At 29.9% G+C, this 21793-nt stretch overlaps 1 protein-coding gene across 2 annotated transcripts in view; it reads right to left on the bottom strand.

The window, feature by feature from the left end:
- Window positions 1–1421: 1421 nt before the first annotated feature.
- LOC143240425 (CAP-Gly domain-containing linker protein 4-like) overlaps window positions 1422–21793 on the bottom strand; it is a 67857-nt gene continuing 47485 nt past the window's right edge. The window contains exons 10-12 of one of the 2 annotated variants that reach the window (XM_076482854.1): window positions 20934–20994; window positions 10843–10940; window positions 1422–10058 (exon numbers count right to left, since the gene is read on the bottom strand). In XM_076482854.1, coding sequence (XP_076338969.1) covers window positions 9853–10058; window positions 10843–10940; window positions 20934–20994 — 365 coding nt within the window. In that variant the 3' untranslated portion in view covers window positions 1422–9852. The remainder of the gene's footprint in view (window positions 10059–10842; window positions 10941–20933; window positions 20995–21793) is intronic. The other variant, XM_076482845.1, reaches the window with a different exon arrangement.

The raw sequence follows: 21793 nt of genomic DNA, 5'->3' as shown, positions 1-21793 counted from the left end.
GATTTAGTAGAAAGCTAATGATTCAGTAAAGTATGCAATTCATTCAGTAATTGAAAAGTTAGTGAAGTGTTCAGATCAGTGTAAGCCACTTTATTACTGTGTAATTGTATAAATAATATTAATTTTATGTTATTCACAGTGTCAGTTGAAATTAAATCTATGTTGGAAACGAAAACATTGTTTATGAACTAGATATAGCTTATAACTGTATAAAAGTTACAAGATCTTATAGCCAATGTTAAGAAGGAAATAAACTAATTTATTGTTTTTAAGTGGTATATACTTTCCCTTACTTTTACGTTTTACTCCTGTGTTTAATGTTTGCTGCTGACTAAACAGTTTTTACATTTTTATATTTTGCATAAGTTGCGGACATTGAATTTTTATGACTAACTCACCCTCTTCATAGTGTTAGTTAGGGACTTTTATTGTTATTAAACACAAAGCTATACGATAGGAATATTTTTAGGTTCGCAAGTCTTCAAACTTTCTGTTTAGCCATTGGTATCTGTTGATGTAGAAATGTATTGTTGTTGAGACAACTGGTACATTTGGACCAAATTTTGAAACTTCTGTAAAATAATGCTTGAATAAAAATAAAAGGTTTGATTCAGAACTGTTTTCAAAATATTTTCTAACTTTATGAACATTAATGAATGTTTTATCTCCATATTATTTCTGAACTCTATGGCCGTTTTATGCAACATTTATGCTAGTACATTGTTGTTGTTTGAATTAAGCACAAAGCTACACAATGGGCTATCTCTGCTCTGCCCACCACGGGTATCGAAACCCGGTTTTTAGCGTTGTAAGTCCGCAAACATACCGCTGAACCACTGGGGGGCTACACTATTATATATTTATTTTAATATCTGTGTTTGTTTCAGTGTAATGTATATTTAGAAATGCGCATAACTTATATGGTTAAATATGTATTGCAAAATTCCCGCCTATTCTCTATTTTTTTAGAAGATCCTCGAGTGTAAGAATCAACAATATATGTTTTACAAAAACTCTAGTACATATTCGAATATTGTTGCCAACTGAAATTTCGACAACCTCACCCTAAAAGTTTATAAAACGGCGCACTAAAAGACAGTATATTGTTGTTGGTTTGCTACAGTTGGTATACTATAAACCTCAGAAGCTATAACGGTGATTAAAACTTACCAATCGGGAAACTACAGTTATTTGACAAGGAACGTTAATAGATTTCGAACATCGCAATTGCTTAATATTAGAGAACTACCTTAGGACGTAAGACATTCCTCTTTTTATGTGATACAGTATCTTCATAAACTTAAATATCAAGGGCGGGTAGTTTAGTTGTACTGAATGTAATGAGATATATTATTAAAACAAAAGTTACAGAAACAATTACTTTTACTAACCTGGTTTGAAACATATATAACTGTAATTCCTATACATAGGATAGACCCAATAATACAAGTATTTGATATTCACTTGCTAATGCGACTCAACAAGCATTAACATCAGATTTCTTCTTGGATCTATAAAATTTTTATTCAAATGTATATCAAGGAAACAACATAATGTAGTATTCAAGAATTATACATCCACAACTTCTGTGAAAACATTCCTTTTCTCAAATAGCAAGATAAAATAAAAATATCAAAAATATTCTACTAATTTCAGTTAAACTCACTCTGCTATTAGATTTCATGTTTAATAACAATAATCACAAACAGACCAGATTCAATCATCCTATAGTAGATACTGGTAGCCAGATTAAGCATGTAGAGCAAATATAAAAATTATTTACTTGGTAAAAAAACACCCAATTTTATATTGAAAACCTAAGGAAGATTTGTTTTTCATATTTCACTCAAAGCTACACAAGGGTTATCTATGCTAGCCATCCCTAAATTCCCAATACAAGACTAGAGGGAAGGCAACTAGTCATCACCACTCACTGCCAACCCTTGGGCTACTCTTTTACCAATGAATAGTGGGATTCACATTATAATGCTCCCATGGCTGAAAGGGTGAGCATGTGTGGTGTGACAGGGATTCAGACCCACGACCCTCAGGTTACGAGCCTAAAAAAAAGGATGATTGAAAAATATATATAAATTCCTACACAAATTACTGATAGCAATGAAATATTTTTTGGTTAATTTGTTTTTGTGACAAAAATTTATATACTTATCAACTACTCACAAATTAGATATAACATCTGCAAAACACTATACATGTTTATATTTTGATTTAAAGATAACTGAAAAAATTCATTATAATGGTTAAAAAGAACATTTATGTTTGTTTTAGACAGTTTTGAATTTTGCTAAACATAAAAAATGTAAACAGTCCCTCTGTGATTTCTTATAGACTTATAAAAGATAACTCCCCCTCGTGTTTCCTGAAACTTTACACTGATGTGATGCTACAAAAGCAGAGTTAATTCAATTCTTTGTAAATCATGGAAACAAACTTTTATAAACATAACTACAATGTTACAGAATGTTAGAAATAAGTAACATTATCATATAAAATAATAAGGATTAGATCAACAGTGTTTATTAGTAACAGTCTGAGGTCCATTCATTGTCATTACATATTAATATATACAGTATAATAAACGAAATAAAATCTTTACAAATGTATCCCTAAATTTTGTACTTTCAAAATGTAATGACTATAATTTGATAGTAAATGATTTACTCATTGGAAATTCAATGTAAAAAATTATTGCTATAGATTAAACTAACTGGTTTTAATTTCCCATTATTCTCCATACTATACCAAACCAGTTTAAACTAAATCACAACAATTTACAACTTAAGACTACACAGAATACCAGTCTGATTTAAATAATGTTATCCAATACCAGTCTGATTTAAATAATGTTATCCAAAACGTATAATTTACTTTTCATACCTTCTGAAAATAAACACTACTGTTTCTAAGTTTTTCAAAAAAATATTAATTTCATCAAAAAATTCAAATTGATACTTCTCTACTCTTGAAAAAGCTGTAAATAACAAGTGCAACAGATCACATCACTGGGCGATTAGTGATCAGAACATTGCTGAACACAAAAAGTGAAAACAACCTCTATGATTTTGTACTTTTCTAGACTTATAAAAGAACATTCCTCTTGTTTGCTGAAACTTTATAGATCAGAACAAGCAAAACCTTAAGATTAGTTTAATGTTAAATTAATATTAAAATACAATGAAAAAAAGAACTACCTAATTTCCAAAATATTTTGTTTTTGTTAATTTTGGTCTTTGCTTCATAATTAAATTTGACTTACGAGTGTCATGTTTTCACTGAAAGGAAATTTTATAAAATAAAAATTTAAAGATTTCAGACAATAAAGTTCTTGCATATATGTGTATATTATAAAACAATTCCACAGTGCATTTCATATGTATTCAGTTACAATTACTGAATTGTTTATGTTTAAACTCTGAAAACACACGCACGTTAAGTAACAGTCCATTCATATTTAACATTTTCTGCAGTTTTTGATGTAGGCTTACTATACGTTCAAGCCTAATTTGTGTAAGCTGGCTCTGTAAAATTTCATCACAATTCACAATCATGATGTACAGACAGTCACCAACTTATGTAATATGTGACATGTGTAAACTTACACTAATGTACAGAATTTTCATAAACCCACTGATAAGTTATCAAGTTGCAAAAAATTTACTTTATGTTATCTTATCAAAGCAATACTGTTGTCATCACATAGTTGTTTCTATCACCTAATCAGTACTATCAGGGATGCTACCATGTGCCTGCCCACCCCTCTCTCTCTCTCATTCATTCATTGGGATGCTACCATGTGCCTGCCCACCCCTCTCTCTCTCTCTCTCTCATTCATTGGGATGCTACCATGTGCCTGCCCACCCCTCTCTCTCTCTCTCTCTCATTCATTGGGATGCTACCATGTGCCTGCCCACCCCTCTTTCTCTCTCTCATTCATTGAGATGCTACCATGCTTAACACATCCTGTGCATCGCTCATAGTAATTTCTTTGTTTTCTTTAATAGTGATTTTTGTGTCCTAATCATGACTAGGAAGAGGCACACTGCTCCTATAAATGGCAAACCTGCTTGTAAGTGCACTAGAATGGAGTGAGGGAGGAAACTAAAGATGATAAAGAAATACGAGGGTGGACAAAACTAATCATTTATAGTGTGTGAGCTTGGTCTTCCTGTATCTACAGTGAACATGATAGTGAAAGGATCTGCACCCTTAAAGTCTACAATGGTAACAAAACAGCAGGCTGGTACCATTCACGAGGTAGAAAAACGGCTTATCTTATGGATAGAAGACAAGATTCATAGTCATATACCATTGAGCCTCCAGACAATTTAAACAAATGACATGAAGACAAAGAGGACAAGTGTGCAAATACCCTAGAAACTTTTTCAGCTAGTTGTGGTTGGTTTATCTGGTTTAAGCACAGTTTTCATCATGTTAAATTGAGTGGTGAAGCTACTAGCAACAACGCCAACGTTGCCAAATTGTTCCGAACATGTTGAAACAAAAAAGTCAGTGAAGGTGGTTATACAACACAAGTGTTTAATGTAGATAAGACTGGGTTAGTTTGGAAAAGAATGCATCATGGCATGTACATTCCAGTTGAGGATAAAACAATGCCAAGATTTAAAGCAGCAAAATATAGACAGACTCTTTGACTTAGGGCCAATGCAGCTGGTGACTACAGGTTAAAATCATTGTGCATCACTCTGAGAACCCATGCACATTTAAGAGAGTCAGTAAGGTAACACTTCCCATTTATTACCGTTACAATCCAAAGGCATGTATGTATTACTATTACTTTATTTGAAGATTAATTCCATAATTGTTTTGTCCCAGAAGTTGAGAAGTATTGTCTTGAACATGACTTCCCATTCAAGTTTTTGCTTGATATTGACAATACACCCAGCCATCCAAATCATCTCAATGATTTTCATCCTGAATGTCAAAGTAGTCTTTCTTCCAAACACAACTTCTCTTACCCAAACAATGGATCAAGGTGCAATTGTGCATTTCAGAGTGTATTATTTACACAACTTTATAGCAAGCATTGGCTGCCACCAAGAACACTGATAACACACTCAGAGACTTTTGGAAACCATACAGTATATACCAAAGAATTCTCAACATTGCAAAGACATGGCAAAAGGTTACACAAAATTGTTTGAATTCTATGTGAAAAAAAAACAACCTATGTTTCCCAGTTTCAGAAGGACAAGACCTACGAGAAGGTTATAGCTAAATCTGTGAGGCTTGCCGAAAAGTTGGATCAGAAAGTCAATCAGACTGACACAGAAGAGTTCATTGAAGTACATGAAAAAGAACTTTCTAATGAAGATCTCATGGAATTAGAAGCAGCAATGATCAAGAAACCACTCAGAGTGAACCATCTAAAAAGTTAGATGAAAAACCACACTGCTTCATAGAGAAGGAAATTGCACGTGTTCTGTGACACTGAGGCAGGCAAGGCAAAGTTTGAGAAAATGGACCCCAATACCTCTCGCTATTTAAGTCTTAAGAGGAGTAGATGTTTTGGCTCCAGAGGGATTTATGAGGAGGAGAAGAAAATGCTAGTAAACAATAATTGATTCATCCCTTTTTCATTAAACTTAAATCTTCCACCACTCCTGACATTGATTCTAACCCTGAAGTTTTCGCTTTATCTGAAGCATCTATCCTTTTCCATCTTCCTCATCTAACAACTGAGTTTGTCCTCACTACAATTAAAACACCACTTCTTGCAAGCTTGAATAGTATCAATTTTAAGACATGTAAAGTACTTTTAAATATTATATACATGTTGTTTAAATAATATTCCATTTCTTAACACCAATAGAGGAAATTATTAAAACTCATTCATTTTTAGCTGTATTTATAACAAATCATGTTGACATCTGGTAGTGGTTATTGTAGTAAGCTCAAATATGCATGACTATAGTTGCATGTAAACAAATGGCGTTGACATCTGGTGGTGGTATTCGTGGTACTTAATAATAAACAAACTTGCCTCAAATTAATTATTCTTCACTTTTTAAAAGCATTTTTCTTTTTGCATTTGCTGGATATTTTCATTATATCTACATAGCTTAATTAAGCATATAAAACAATTAAATCAGCATATTTCTCTTCTAGGTCTTTCCGACTTGCATAAAGGTTTTTTGAAACATAAATCGGGGACTGTTTGTAATGCAACTGAAGATGCTTTCCGTCCTGTGTTCACTGTTAAAATTAGTATTTGGATGTGATCCAACTGGGGGGGTCACAAATGTTCTAAGTTGACTAATGAAATGCAGAAAAAAAATTATTTTCTGTTCCCAGGCTTTTCTTTTACTACCATTCGACTAAAAATGTTCCAATGTTCCTTATTTTACTTAGATACAGATCATGCCTACATTGCATGTAAAAATCCCCAACCATGAGGCTTAAGCATACAACTATACATTACAAATCTAGTATTCAATCATGTTGTCATATATCTGGTTGCACTTCATAACTTTTCAAAAGCAGTTAATGAAGTGTTTACATTCTTGTAAGAACAATACAAAATATAATTGACTAATCAACTACAACCAACAAAATTATAAGTAATTAGCTGATTTGCTTATTCCTATTCTGAATATATAATAGCTCAAATATCCACAAAGAACATAAAAAAAGATGTCCATGAATAAGCTTCTCATCCATTGTAGTAACTCAGCTCCTTGTACATGTAAGAACTACAAAACTACAGACAATCTGCATGTTGAAATGACCAATGCAAGGAATATACAGTGGGAGCTTAAAACCTTCCAATTTGCTGCATTTTCTAATTGAGAACCTGTATATTTTAAAACAGTCTGACATGTCTTGTGTAAGCCCTACACATATGTACACAAAAACAAGCTAAGATAATATATGGGTGCATGAATAGTGGATATTGCTTACATTTAAATTCACACCAGACAATCACCTGATTGTCTTACTCCTATTCTGAGAAAAAAAAATAGTCAAGTTTCCACAAACTGAGAACACAGAATTCTCCCACAGTATAGTTAAACAATTATACAAACAGGTAAGATGGAATAATTACCTCTCAAATAAATATATTGCATCTGGTATGTATATAACTGTGGAATAAATGGAATAGGTGAGTGAGGACAGTAGATTTACATGAATCTGAATTTATATGTAAACTTCACACATTATCAGTACTTTAAAAAAACATAACTCATTCCATGATAAACCTATTTCAAGATTACTTAGTTGTTAAAATTAACATAATACACCAATTTTGTAATTATTTTAAACAATCTATGGTTTATTATAACCAATGTGTCCAATGTTATGTTGTCACTCACATAAATACTGAACTTTAAAGTATAAATGCACAAAAGAATTCAGTAAGAAACCTAGAAACAAACCATAATATACACACATGCAAATATATCTCCTAAAACCCGTATCTATAATCTTATTAACCAAAATATTATTACTGAACCAACGTCAAAAAAATATATAAAAATATCATATTTACATAATTCATTATTAACCACAACCACTTACCAAGTTACACAATGCATTATCTTGTAGCGAGACAAGTTATACAACCCATCACCTTAGAAAAAATTATTAAGTATACAATTTATATCAATCACAGTCACATAAAAATCCCTGGAGTTCACAAAATAAATCGATGTAAAACTTTATGATTAGAATAAAAACATTAATTTCACATACAATCAATCATTTCCATTAACATGACAAAATCATTTCTTTGAATCAGTCTTCTACACATTATTTACTGTCAAATAAATATATGCATTGTGAATTTTATATAATTTTGAAACATTACTGTAAAGCCATGTCTCTTCTTTACACTTTATGAATATCAATGAAAAATAGTTTTTACCTGAAAGAAAATATGATGCCTCTAGATCTCTAAACACAATATAATTACAAAACAGCAATTGTACAAATAACTATTTTTATATCACATTTCTTGACTGATGTGTTTAAATTTATGCTTTATTTATTTCTGGAATGTTTTTAAAATATATATAGAAATAAATATTAAAAAACTCTTCATCTGAAAGAACAACTTAAACAAATACAAAATTAATTATTTTTCAGAATTAGGTTATCTAAAAGACAGCACTATACTGTTATTTCTCTGGCCTCCAAACTTCAACAGTGAAACAGTTTTAATAGATAACCATGTCACCAAAAAATCTGGTATCTCATGTGTTTCTTACGTGCAATTATATGTGGCAGCATTATTATAACATTGCATTAAAGAAAAATGTGATATAAAATCTCACAAATAATCTTATTTGTTATGAGAGTTAAAATGTATTAGTATTATTACATACACTTCTGTATTAAAATTGAAGAAGACTTTCCTGAAACAAACTGTACTAGTACAACAAAAATTCGTGGTCATTTTGCTAAATCATACAAAGAGATCGTATATACCATACCTGTAAACTATACAAACATTCATTTAACATTTTATCTTCATAATTATCTAAGTTATTCCTCATTCACACACACTTTTTTTTAAAATCAGTAGAATTGTTTATACTGCAGTTATTCTAACAAATATACAGAATCTAATTTGCATACAGTGCATAAAATTAAATATTTAAAGGAAATCACTGCTAAATAAATGCAGACTGAGCCTGACTATAGTACACAAATCACATTACACATTTTGAGAGCAAAATAAACTCTACATCCTGTGCTATCTTTCACAAGTGTTGTAATGAAACCTTTTAGTTTTTTGGTTTTAAACAACTGTATATCTTGATATGTTTGAAATCCACAGCACACTATACTGTAAGAATGGCTACAAAAAAAAATCCATAATACTTATCTGTGTTGTACAATAAATATTGAAAGTGTTACAGAAAAAAATCAATTAACTCTTAAATTAATTACAAACAGTGGCTGTTTGTTTCAATGAGCATAAAAATTCAATTATTAATTGTTACCTAAGAATTATTTCCAATATAGCACTGCACAAAATTTAGCAACCACATATCAAATTATAGCATACACTAAAAAAAATAAACAAATATAATTATTAGCATTTATGCTGCAATAATAGATGAGGTATTTGTTAGATCAACAGTTCAGCACACAAACTATGACATTTGCTACAGCAGAAGTAATTATGTTAATTCTCACTAACAATTACTACATTAAAAAACATTAAGGCAAATCTACCATGCTAGCAGCACAAATAACATTACTACAGTAATATTAACAATGGCACATGTGCTCAAGTCTATCATCAAGAAAACACTTTAGCCCCATGAAAAGTAAGAAGCTTCTAACATTGGAAACAGACAAGGCTTCATACAAATAGAAAATCATTCTAGTACCTTATAAAACAATTACTGTTCTGGATAGGGTATGTCAAAATTAGTTATTATAAATGCATTTTGTACCACATGACATACACATTGATTTATATATTTTTTACCTCTACAAATATGAGAAGTAATTTTTCTCTTTAAGTAAATCAAAAGATAATAGTACAGCAGATGGATAAAGGAAGCATCCAATTATAGATATGCAGTATGCATTTTGTAAAATTTCTCTAAATTTCATCAAAAAATACAACAGAATAAATCAGAAACATAGCATGTGATTTGTATCAATTTTAAATCCTTTCCCTAAAACTAAAATCTCTTGACTGAGTTTGTCATTGTTCAAACAACAAAAACTCGGTAGGAATGTTGGTTTACAACTTCATTATAATTTTTGCATAAAAGTTTTAAATGAATTAAAACATGACTTTATTAAATCTTAATACTGCCAGTAGTGGAACCAGTGTTGAAAATAAGATTTTGTACTTTACAAATCCTCCCCAATTAGTTTGGAACCATTGATGCCTCTTACTGTAACCCGATTAGGGCGTACAATAAGGCCATAGTTGGTTTTGCAGGTGAAATAGCGGTAACCCTGCACAGAACCATCATTCTTCCCCCGTGGTGTCCGAAGCTCTATACCCAGCCAAGTTCCATCTGCAAACTCCACAGGTCCAATATAACGAACAACTCCTACCATAAAGATGTAAATAATGTTTATACACACTTCATTGGAATTAAGTACCTTCTAAATTATATATTTTAAACGTTGTTTTTTTTTTTTCATGTACACTATATCTGGAGAGAGAAAACAGATGAAAAAGATTTAATGTCTTTTCCTTGTTTTTGAAATAATATTTATAACTGAATACCTCTCCTATGCATTTTTATATATATATATATATATATATATATATATATATATATATATATATGTTTAGGGATTTAAACACTTAACACATGGTAAATGGCTGAATCTGGATTGACATATTTAGACAACGTAAGAAAATCAGTCATGTAGTCAATTTTCAAAAGTAAATAATAAAAATAATATTTGACCTAAAACACATTATTACAAATGCTATACATATGACTCTTCCAAGTTATAATAAAAAAACAATTAACACACACAGTGGATAAAAGCAAGATAAAGGAATGTTAGAGAGCAGCTACAAACATTTACAAAAAATCAATGAACAATTACTTGCAATATGTAAAGAAGCATTCATGGTAATGATACAAAGTATTATTGCATAGACCTTACAGACCCAGCCCTTTTTTCCACATCTGATGATATTTTCACTATGAGCTAGTACTCTGCAGTAATATAAATACAAATAACATCATGTGAAAAATATTCAACATAGTTTTATTATTATTATTATCTAGACAATTTAACATAAGTAAAATCTAGAATTAATTTTACTTGATTTACCACTGAATAATAAATGTTAATCCTGGACTAATTTTTACTCACCTAGCTCATTATGTACAAATACATTCATTCCAACAGTTAGCCAGCAGCCTTTTTGCAATTTAAAGGAAGAGGATTCCAAGGATCTAGTTTTGCTACTCCTAAGTGTAGAAAAAAGAAAAAAATCCTAAGTGCATTAATGGATTTTGTTAACTGTGAATAAATATCACAGCAGACATTACAACTTTGTATTCCCAAAAATAAATCTTTTTACAATTCTTTGAACTCTATGTGTATATGTAACATGTATTACACATTTAGTAGTCATTAGACAATATTATTATGCCTATTATATAGTTTTAAACACTGCATTTTTAATGTAGTTCCTTAGAGGTTTTCAAGAATTAGAAGAGTGTATATAACAAATAACAAAGATATAATAAATACAGTGTGATTGGAAAATAAAGTGTTTGTTACACATGGGAATCTACATGATCTATTAATAAACTGGATTATAAACATGGTTTATTATAGATGTGAAATTACAAATTACATGCAGGAACATGATCTACTGACATCATGGATATTAAATATGGTTTGTTACAGATAGGAATCTAGATGTAGGAACATGATTTATTAACATCTTTGATGTTTAATTAACTTAGTAACACCTTTGAGATGTATATACATGATTTACCACCAATGGCAAAATTGGATCCTTTATCTTTGTAATTTTATACACATTTTGTCACAGATATAAGGTTATTACTTTTGTCTGCAACTCAAAGATTATCAAAAACATATTGTAACTATAAAAATGACAGTTAAAAAGAATGAAATAAATAACTTGATTCATGTTTACCAGAAAAGACAAACTTTGATTAAAATACACACACAAAAGAAGCAGAAGATGCTACAGAACAGATAACAATTTTTGAATATTAATATCATAATTTGCAGTACCTTGTGTTGAGTAACACAAGTACAACTATAATTAGTAAGATTGTTAAATAAAAAAAGTAGAGGTAAAGTGTTATATTGGAACATAGCTGTGTAACCTGTACTACAATGTTAGACTTAGGATGTTTAATGTTACTTTAGGTTTAGCTATAATTCAACTCACTGGTAAATCAAAAAGCAAGTTCAATACTTTGTTTTATTAAACAAATGCAATCTAAAGGCTAATTAGTTGTCTCTATGTTTTAGAGACTATTTTTCACCTTATAAAATTAAAGATAAACTTAGTTATTTTAGTGAACATTAATTGGTTATAAAATACTGTAATATATTTTATTTTAGAACAGTAGGGGCTTAACAGTGTTAGCAATAAGCTACTGGTATTTAGTAATAGTACTGAATATTTATTTCCAAGTTACAAATACAATAGTTAAGACTAGAGTAGGAATTAAGCATTCACAATTTGCCAGGTGTGATGAGTGCAATAAATGGATTTTATTTTGGAACTCAGAACTTGTATGTAGAGTTTGTAGGTTTGTGACTATCGTAATTAAAGTAGAAACAATAGACAAAGGTAAGAAAAGCTGTGGGAAATGCTAACAACTTCAAAATGAGCTTAAGCTTTTACATGCAAAGGCTACATCACCTAACAGTTAGGACTAAAACTAAAATTAACAGATTTAATTGTAATGAGCCTATTTTATTGAGCAGTGGGTTTCAACCCTTAGTTTGGGCAGATGAACTATTGATGAAAGAGCAAAAAAAAAAAGAGGGGGAGGTCACAGAGGGATGATGATAGGACATTTTGTGTAATAAATATAGAGAAAAGTATTAGATTATGATACCCAGGAGCACAAGTTGTGAATATAATAGACAATGCATAACAAAAACTGTCCCTGTTATTATATTTTATGCTTTGTCTATTATATTCACAACTTGTGCTCCTGGGTATCATAATCTAATACTTTTCTCTATATTTATTACACAAAATGTCCTATCATCATCCCTCTGTGACCTCCCCCCCTTTTTTTTTTTGCTCTTTCATCAATAATATGGAAAAAATTTTTGTCAGATGAGCTAATTACTAAGTGCAAGGTGTTGATAAAGACATTTAATTAAAGAAAAATACTACGTTGGGGATACTGCCGAGAATTGTGGGGCTGAAATTATGAGCGACTCACTAGGGCTAAATTCTATGCTTAAGTTATGATATAAGGATGAACAGATAGGCTTGATTGGACTTTTAGGATTAGTTCAATGGAAAAATGGAGATCTTTAGACTGCATGATTACATTTAAGTAGCATGAGGTCTGGCTCTTTTGCATGGGTTGTTAACTTAAATGTAAGGTTAGTTTTAAGTTAATACTGGACAGTGGCTATGGACCAGGATAAACTAAATGCAAAAATAATAAGATGTAGAGAAAAGTTTAGCTTACAAAATGTGTACAGAAGAAGTTCTAAGGATAGGTATACTTGATACTATTGTAATGCAATAACATGAAATAGATAACTTTAGGCCACTGGCAGAAATAGAGGATTTTGATATAATGGGAATAACTGAAACATTATTGCAAATAAATGATGTTTTTGCAAAACATATAATTATCTTGTTTTCCTTCAATTTTTAAACACAGTAAAACATGATTATGATGACAAAAATTCCTTTGAAATACAGGGTTATAGATTATTTAATATGAATAGAGTATTTAAGAAAGGGGAGGAGTGGCTTTACATTTAAAATATTAATTACATACTATTGAAATTGAGGATATAAAAATAACAGCAAAGAGAATGAATTCAATTGAATTTCTAGAAGATATAAAGGAAAAAGGATTTGAGTGGGAATTTGTTATGGACCACCAGGTGATACTGATGAAATTAATGAGAAACTTTACAATTAATTTATGATTCAAGTTGTTAATGAGGTCACAATTATAGATGATTTTAATTTAAGGCATATAGATTGAGAAACAATCAATTCAAATATTGATAAAGGTTTTTGGAAGTTGTTCAAGATGGTTTTCTTCACAAAGTGGTCAAGAAATCTACTGGAAACAAGGCTATTTTAGATTTAATGTTACCTTATAATTTGGAAATTGTCAAGAGGGTGAAAATTAGAGAAAATATGAGTAAGTGACAATTGTTCTATTAGGTTCAATGTTTTGCTTCATATGGAGATAATGAATAATCATATTTTGGTTACAAATTTCAAAAAAAGTGAAGTTGGAAGGGATGCAAAAAGAATTATCTGTTGTGAATTGGCCACCCAAGTTATTCAGGCATAATGTAAAAAAGTGTTAATGGTAAGTTTGTAAATATTCAAGATAAACAAACTCCTAGTTTGAAAGGAGATTTAGAAGATTACAGAAGATCAAGAAACTTGGTTAAACAAGAAGTTAGGAGTTCCAAAAGGATTTATAAAAAAAGTTGGCTGCAAATGTAAAAATTAACAGTAAGGGTTTCCTTTAATACATTAACGATAAATAAAATATTAGGATGGGATAGGACTCTTAAAAGGATGATAAAGGAATATCTGTATCTGTTGGATAAACAAGACTGTTAAGGGTAAGTTACTATTTATTTCGTTTAGTTATTGAACATTTCACGATTATTTAGTTTTCATAAAGTGTTTAAAGTTAATTATTTTAAAAGCAATAGTTATGACAAATTTCATTATGAGTAAGAGTTGTACATTTTGTATGTAGTTTGGTTTTGTAAATTGATGTCACATAAGTCAAATATTCTATATCTTTCTCTTTGACTTGAGTATTGTTACATCATAGTGTCTCTTAGTTTGTAGAAGGTTCTAGGCCTCAGTTGGAAAATATATAAATATAGGCAACCAAGTAAGTGAAAGTCAAGAAGTTCATTCAAGAAAAAAGTTAGCTAATAATAGCCACTTTGTGCTTGTTATAGTTTTTGTGCTATCATTTTTAAATTAGTAAGTGTATATTCATGAAATGTGGAATATTATCAGTAAACGATACAAGGCTTTTGCAAGCAAATTATCAGATTTTTTTTTTATATTAAGTCTTAAGGTTCTTTAAGTAATGTTTTTCTCATGTTTTTTTCTTTTTTTGCATGTTGTCCATCCAACATGCAAAAGTAATTTTCATTTGGTGATTAAAAATACTTTTATACATAAGAAAATCTTAAAATTTCACATGCAAAATCTTAATAGGCTCCAGATAATTATTAAATGTATTTTAAGAAAAAAATTACATTTTCTCTTATTTTCACTATCAAATCTCTATACAGGTTAAAAAGATTTAGCAGATCTTACAATCACCATAAAAAAATTAGAAAATAAATATGTTATTTTTGTTCTAGAATCACAACAAATTACAACTTGAAAAACACAAATGTGTAGCCTAAACAGTTTCAATATTATAACATTATACATTTATATGTATATTTATCATTTTTATTATACTGACCTTTCAGCCATGCTTGGCTAACATCACAGAAGTTACAATGACGTGACACACAGACTCTTATTATAACATATCCAATAATATAAAACTTACTTTTACGAAGTGACATGTCATTGCTGTCTTTAGTAGACTAGTATTTGTAAACTACAGTCACATTTCAGTTATAATACATTATATATGGATATACATTATTATTATTATTTACAAGCAAGCTTTTAACCTTATTTTTCTTGAAACATAGAACAGTAAATAAATAAGTATAGCAAACAATTATATTTTGTAGTTACAACTTTTGTACTTATTTTTTGCTAGTTGCTAAACCTTATCAAATACCACATGTAGAGAATGTGAAAAAAATGATTTCTCGATTTTTATATTTGAAATAACCAAAAAAATAAAAAATTAGTATATCCATACCGCAGAATTCCATTATAATTTATCAAGCTTTATAACTAAGTTGTATTTGGGTTTCAAAAACTTTGAGATGTTGAGCAGATTAAAGACTCAATTTACCAATTTGAACTCATATATCAAATGAAAAAGTTGACATTATAATATTCACAAATGGCTGAGAATTCTACTAGGGGAATATTCTGAGTCTTGGATTTGTTATTCACATGTTGCCACAGACAGAAGTATGAGGAAGTAAGTGTTTCCAAAAATAGAAAAAAATTACAAGGTCACTGTGTTTGGTTCAGTTCATAAGCAACATCTCAGCAAACAGAGAAGATGAGGATATAATTTTATATTCTAGCTTGTCAGTATCTGAGTTCCTAATTCATAACAAACTATAGACTTTGTACTTGGACATCACAAACCTCTATTCTGGATCAGTGCAGTATTCAACATACCACAACAGAACAGAAATGGATGTTTAAATGTGACTTTTAACATTTAAAATTAAGAAATCAAATGATGTATGGTCCTAAAATTTGAATTATAATCTACAATTTGATACCAAACATACTGAAAAATTCATAAAATAGTAGTTCAATAGAATTTTGAATGCGAGTCGAAAAATGTGATGACAGGCCTTAGACCTATGTGTACAGGGTTAACAGGCAATTTCTATAGTGTATTTCACATTTGTTTTGCAAATATCTTGCCTAATAAATATCTTTAAATTATTTGGAAAAGTTACTACTTATGTAGGCGAGGGTAAGTGTGTGGATTTGGTGTATCTGGATTTTCAGAAAGCAATTGGCAACATGCCACATAAAAAGATTCGTAAAGAAACTTATTTCTATAGATGTGGGGGGAGCGAGTTAAGTAATTGAATAGAAGAATGGCTTGATGGAAAAGGAAAGATTTGTTATAAATGTAGTTAAGTCAAACTGGATTAATGTTACAAGTAGCGTACCTCAGGGCTCAATCTTAGAACTGTTCCTCTTTAAATTTACAATTATGACATACAAAAGGGATTGATCAATAACTTAATGAAATTTGCTGATGACATCAAGGTTTTGGGTGTTGTTGGTGGCTGTAAAGAGGATGCTGCTGCTGCTTTATAAAAGGATTTAGGTCATTTAGTGAGTTGAGCAAATAAATCGTAGATGGATTTTAATTCTGATAAATACACACTAATGCATGTGGGTTATAATTTGAATTATGAATAAAGTGTGAATGGGAATAATTTTAACCATTTTGTAATTATACACATTTGCACACGTGAAGTGTTTATACTATAACCTTTGATACAGTATGTGTATCTTCACAAAATTTGGTAGACTTTTCATAAAGAAGTTTTTTTGTACACAAAAATCTGAAATTTAATGAAGTATTTTTGTTAATGATTTGTTTGTGAAAATATTGTTTTGTTACTAGTGATTTCATGGTATGACTAAGAGAACTATTCCTCATCCCAAAAAATCTGAAATATTAGTGTAACTTCTGAAGCCTTATAAATACATTTCAAATATTTTGTCTGTTATTTTCTCTACACTAAGTGTGTGGTATCTATCAATTTGAACAACTATGTAACAATCATAAAAAATTAAGAAATAAATATTCATGCCAGAATGACAAGATATTATATCATGAAAATACAAATGCTTAATCTAAGAAGCTTAAATTTCATAGCATTATATATATCATTTTTCATTACATTAACATACCAGTGGTGTCTGGCTAAGTTTACACATCTTGCACTGACATGGTTAATGTGCAATTTTTATTGTATCCAATAACATAAAACTGACCTTTAGTCTTTCCTCTCTTGGCTGTGTTTTGGTGCTGCATTCAACATACCATATGACTCATAAAAATTGTTTTTTGGCATGTTCTTTTAATATTTACTTTTAAATTAAGAAATTAACTCACATATGACATTAAAGATTAAATTATAGTATTCAATTTGATACCAAACTTATTGAAATAACTTCATAAAATAGTTGTTCAATAAAACTTTGATTGCAAGTTAACAAATGTGATGATGTGACCTTTAAACCTAGACCTGTTGCAAAAGGGTTAATCATATCATGAGAGAAGGGGATCTTGGTGTAACGATTGATCATTCTCTTAAGCCACCTAAGCAGTATGCTGTTGCAAGTAGTAGGGAAAATAGAATTTTAGGTTATATCTAAGAAAATGATAATTACAAGACTAAAGAGGTTATAATTTCATTGTACAGGTCACTGGTTAATCTGCATGTGGAATATTATATTCAGTCTTGTACTCTTTTCACGCTAGAAAGAACCCAAAACTTTTGGAAAGGATTCAGAAAAAAATGACTAGAAAGGTGCCTGGGATGGACAGGTCATCACATGAGTAACAGACTAAGATCTTAGAAATTCATTTCTCTTGAAAATGTAAGGTTAGAAAGATCTAGTTGAGATGTTTAATATTGTAAAGGGAATTGTTAATGTGGATGCATCATCTTTTTTTAATATTTAGTTTTAACAATAGTCGGACTAGGTGACAAAAATATAAATTCTGGTTAGGTAGGAGTCATCTTTAACCAAAACAGTTTTATTTTTGTAACAGGGTGGCTTGTTCTTGGAATTGGTTGTTTCAGGTGTTTTGGAGGCAGTAAATTTAAGTGAGTTTAAGAGAAACTTGATAGATATATGAATGGTAAGTGCTTGCTTTAAGTTCCTTTTCTTAAATTTATAATTGTTTTAGTTTAGAGGTAGGGATAGCTGAGATAGACCAATAGGTCCCTAGTTGTTCTTAAACATAATGTTAAATTCTTTTTTTTAGTTCTTTTAACAATCACACTTTTTTTTTAAAAAAAAGGAGACTAATTTATTCATTTTCATTTTCCATGCATTCTTACGTGCATATTTGATGATCATATACTAACTTTTAATGTTACAAACTTTACATTCTAGACGAGATATCATCAAGTCTTTCATCACCTTACAAATGGCCTTTCATTCCTGCAAAGTTCTAACTTAGATACTTCAAGAGTATAAAGGTGTGGCAAAAACATATCAAATTAATTTCTACTAAGAAAACAAATTGATCCTAACATCAAAATTATACCTTAGAAACTCTGTGTAACATTCTCTGTACATTTACCTGACAGGCAAGTAAATTATTTTCCATAATAATAAGCATTTCTTTGGAATTTTTATGCATAGTTATAACTTTAATATGACTAAAAACAAAAGAGCCTAACTATTTTTTTGATAAACAAAACAATAATGAAAACACCACCAGCTGATGAATGATACATGTAGAGCTATAGACTTTCTTTCTCTATAAGAAGCTTAATTTCCCAAAATTTACAAAATATTAATCACTATGTTGCCATAGATTTCCTGTTGCATCTCTTCCTTAATTCTGTGTTTAGTTTGAGCTCTTTATTGTTGTTTTGTTTCCAAATACTCTGGCTTCCTTTATACCATGGAGACCTCAAATTTAAAATATAGAAAACTTAAGTTTATTTGGTCAAGATAATTTACATGTACTCTATTGAACAAAAAGATGGGAATTTTTAAGTTTAATTCACAGCCATTTCAATTTTCAGTTCAAATTTTGAGCATTTTGAAACACAGTTCTATTTGTACTAACAAGTGGTCAACTAATATGATTTGTTATTTTCAAAAATAAAATAATGTCAAATTCCCAAGAAATTATGTATGACCCATAAAACTTAGATTACCTGCAAAATAAAATTATAGCCAGAATGTTCCAATTTTGAATTTTCTTTTTGGTGTACATTTCATTAACAGTTGTTCAAGATAAACTAATTTAAAAAAATGAAACTGCTTGCTCAGATGGAAGTTTAAGATTGGAAGGCATGATGTATGGAAGTGTCATAAAATGAAACCATGGTGAGGTACCTGTTGAAATTAAATTGATTAGAAAAAGATATCTAAAAATATTTAACCTGCTAAGCAAAATGTATAGTAAGAATATTATACTTTATTCTTATTGTAAAGACTTTCACATTCAGTGATTGACAGATTTAAGATGTGACTGATGAACTCAAACCAACAAAAGTCATAAGGAAAATACGAAGAACATTTTTTGTTGTTTCTACTAAGTGTGCACTGTGCCCTATATTTTTGAAAATGTTGTAAACAATTCAAATTTAAAATGAAATGGTTCTAAACAACAGTAGTCTTGCTTTAGAAAGACTTTTCATCAACACCAAAACAACATTTTGGGAGCTGCACTGCACTTTTTAGAATAAGATATAAAACTAAACTTATGCATATTTTCAAATGTGAAACTGGTCTATAGGAATTTTCTTTTTCTAAATTGTTACCAAAACATGAAAAATTATGTCTGATTGATTCATAGTTTTAAAGTTATGTACCTACAAAGAAAATTACAATTCATGTTTCAAATAAACTGCTGTAAACTAATTTGCAATTATAATCATCACACATGCAAATGAAATAAACCTGTATGAAAGTAACATGGTGTAAATCATACCTGAGTGGCTTAAAGTGTAATACTTTTTTAAATGCTTATATACAGGGTGTTTGGAATGTCACTGTGCACTTATGTATTTATTAACAGACATGTTTCAATATAGAACACAGGAGGTAAATATGAATGACAATTATAAACAATGTTGAAAGTGACCCCTGTTGGCATCAATACAGGCCTGGATCCTTCTTATTTTGTTTCTAAACACCGCTATCAGTTGCTGGCTTGAAATAGACTGAATGAATGCTGTTATCGCTACTTTAAAAACTGCACAGTGACTTTCCGAACACCCTGTTATAAATCAATCTCCAAGAGCAAAACTATTTTCCTATACAAAAGGAATTTACTAAAATAACACTGTAAGCAACATTTCAGTAATATCTACTTTTGATTATTTTCCAACAGAATAGCTTGAAGCAAATAACATTCAACACACTTATAAACAGTATGAAAATCAAGTTGTGACCATTTAGAGAAAGGACATGACTGAAATCTAGAGCATAAATTTAGTTTAATACTTAACAATCATAAATTGAAAACTGCATACATGCAACTTATAAAGTTTGAAACTAAATCCTTAGTTTAATGGTATTCAGAGGTTGAGACTATTATAATGCTATTATGCTGCTGGAATAGGTCCGGTAAAAGCAAAGGTTAGAACAAATATTGTTTTAATATTTTAAACTTCTGATTAAAGATATTAGCTGAAGTAAATAAATGTTTTTCAAATTGCATTTACAATACTCTTTAACATAATTACTTCTAAATTCTCTTTTTGCATGGAATATGTAAAATTTTAAACCAATATTTGATTATTGTAGATCTTCAACCATGAATATATCATAAAAGATATAGAGAAAGTATAAATTATGCCAATCATACCTTGGGTTTTTCTTATTAGTTCTAACAGACCTGGGTGATGAAAAGCTTGAATTCGAGTCATCTGTAAATATGTGAAAGTTTTTAAGAAACAAAACCTGAAGCTCCTTTTAAGTAGTGTATGTGCAAATTCACAGACATCTCTTTCAACTCCAGGTGTGTATTTCACCTTAAACATAGACAATAATACTTAATACTTCCAACTATCTATGAGAGAAATGTATTGCCTAGAAATAGCAACTTCCGTTTAACCTTATATGTAAGTGGCCAGTCCATGGGATCAAGCTGGTATCTGACAATTAAAGTTTACAATAATTCAAGATTTACTTGTTGTATCTTCATGATATCTGATAAACTTTTAGTAAACTTTGCAAATACACTGTACAAGAAACTAAGGATTGTTAACAAAGTATTTCTACTAAAGATATGTCTCTGAATTTCCTTCAGTCATTCCGAATGAGGATGCCTACACCGGGTGCAAGTTGTTAAGTTATATTTACATCACTACTAGAACCTTTTAAATGAATATTAGAAGGTTTTTACAGTAAAACTTTATATTTTATGTTATTTTCACAACTATAACACCAGACGAGTCCTGTCCATTTGACTCAGTGTGTAACCACCTTAAAAAAACAAGAAATAAATCTAAATTACTTTTTTTTTCTTTCTAGAATGACTGCAGATTATAACACAAAATTACAATTACTTATGATAAACAGCCTCAAGCTAGTATCAGTTTACAATTCTTTTATTGCTCTTGGAGCCATGTCTAACTACCACAAATAGCAACTGATTATCCAGTGTACGTTAATAGAGAGTAGTGTAAACAAAATTTCAGGTTACCTTACACCACATTTAACTAC

This window comes from Tachypleus tridentatus, chromosome 2, assembly GCF_004210375.1.
Source record: "Tachypleus tridentatus isolate NWPU-2018 chromosome 2, ASM421037v1, whole genome shotgun sequence".
NCBI classification, from domain to species: domain Eukaryota; kingdom Metazoa; phylum Arthropoda; class Merostomata; order Xiphosura; family Limulidae; genus Tachypleus; species Tachypleus tridentatus.
Note: the sequence above shows the minus strand (reverse complement) of the source record. Positions and strands in the feature narration are given on the sequence as shown.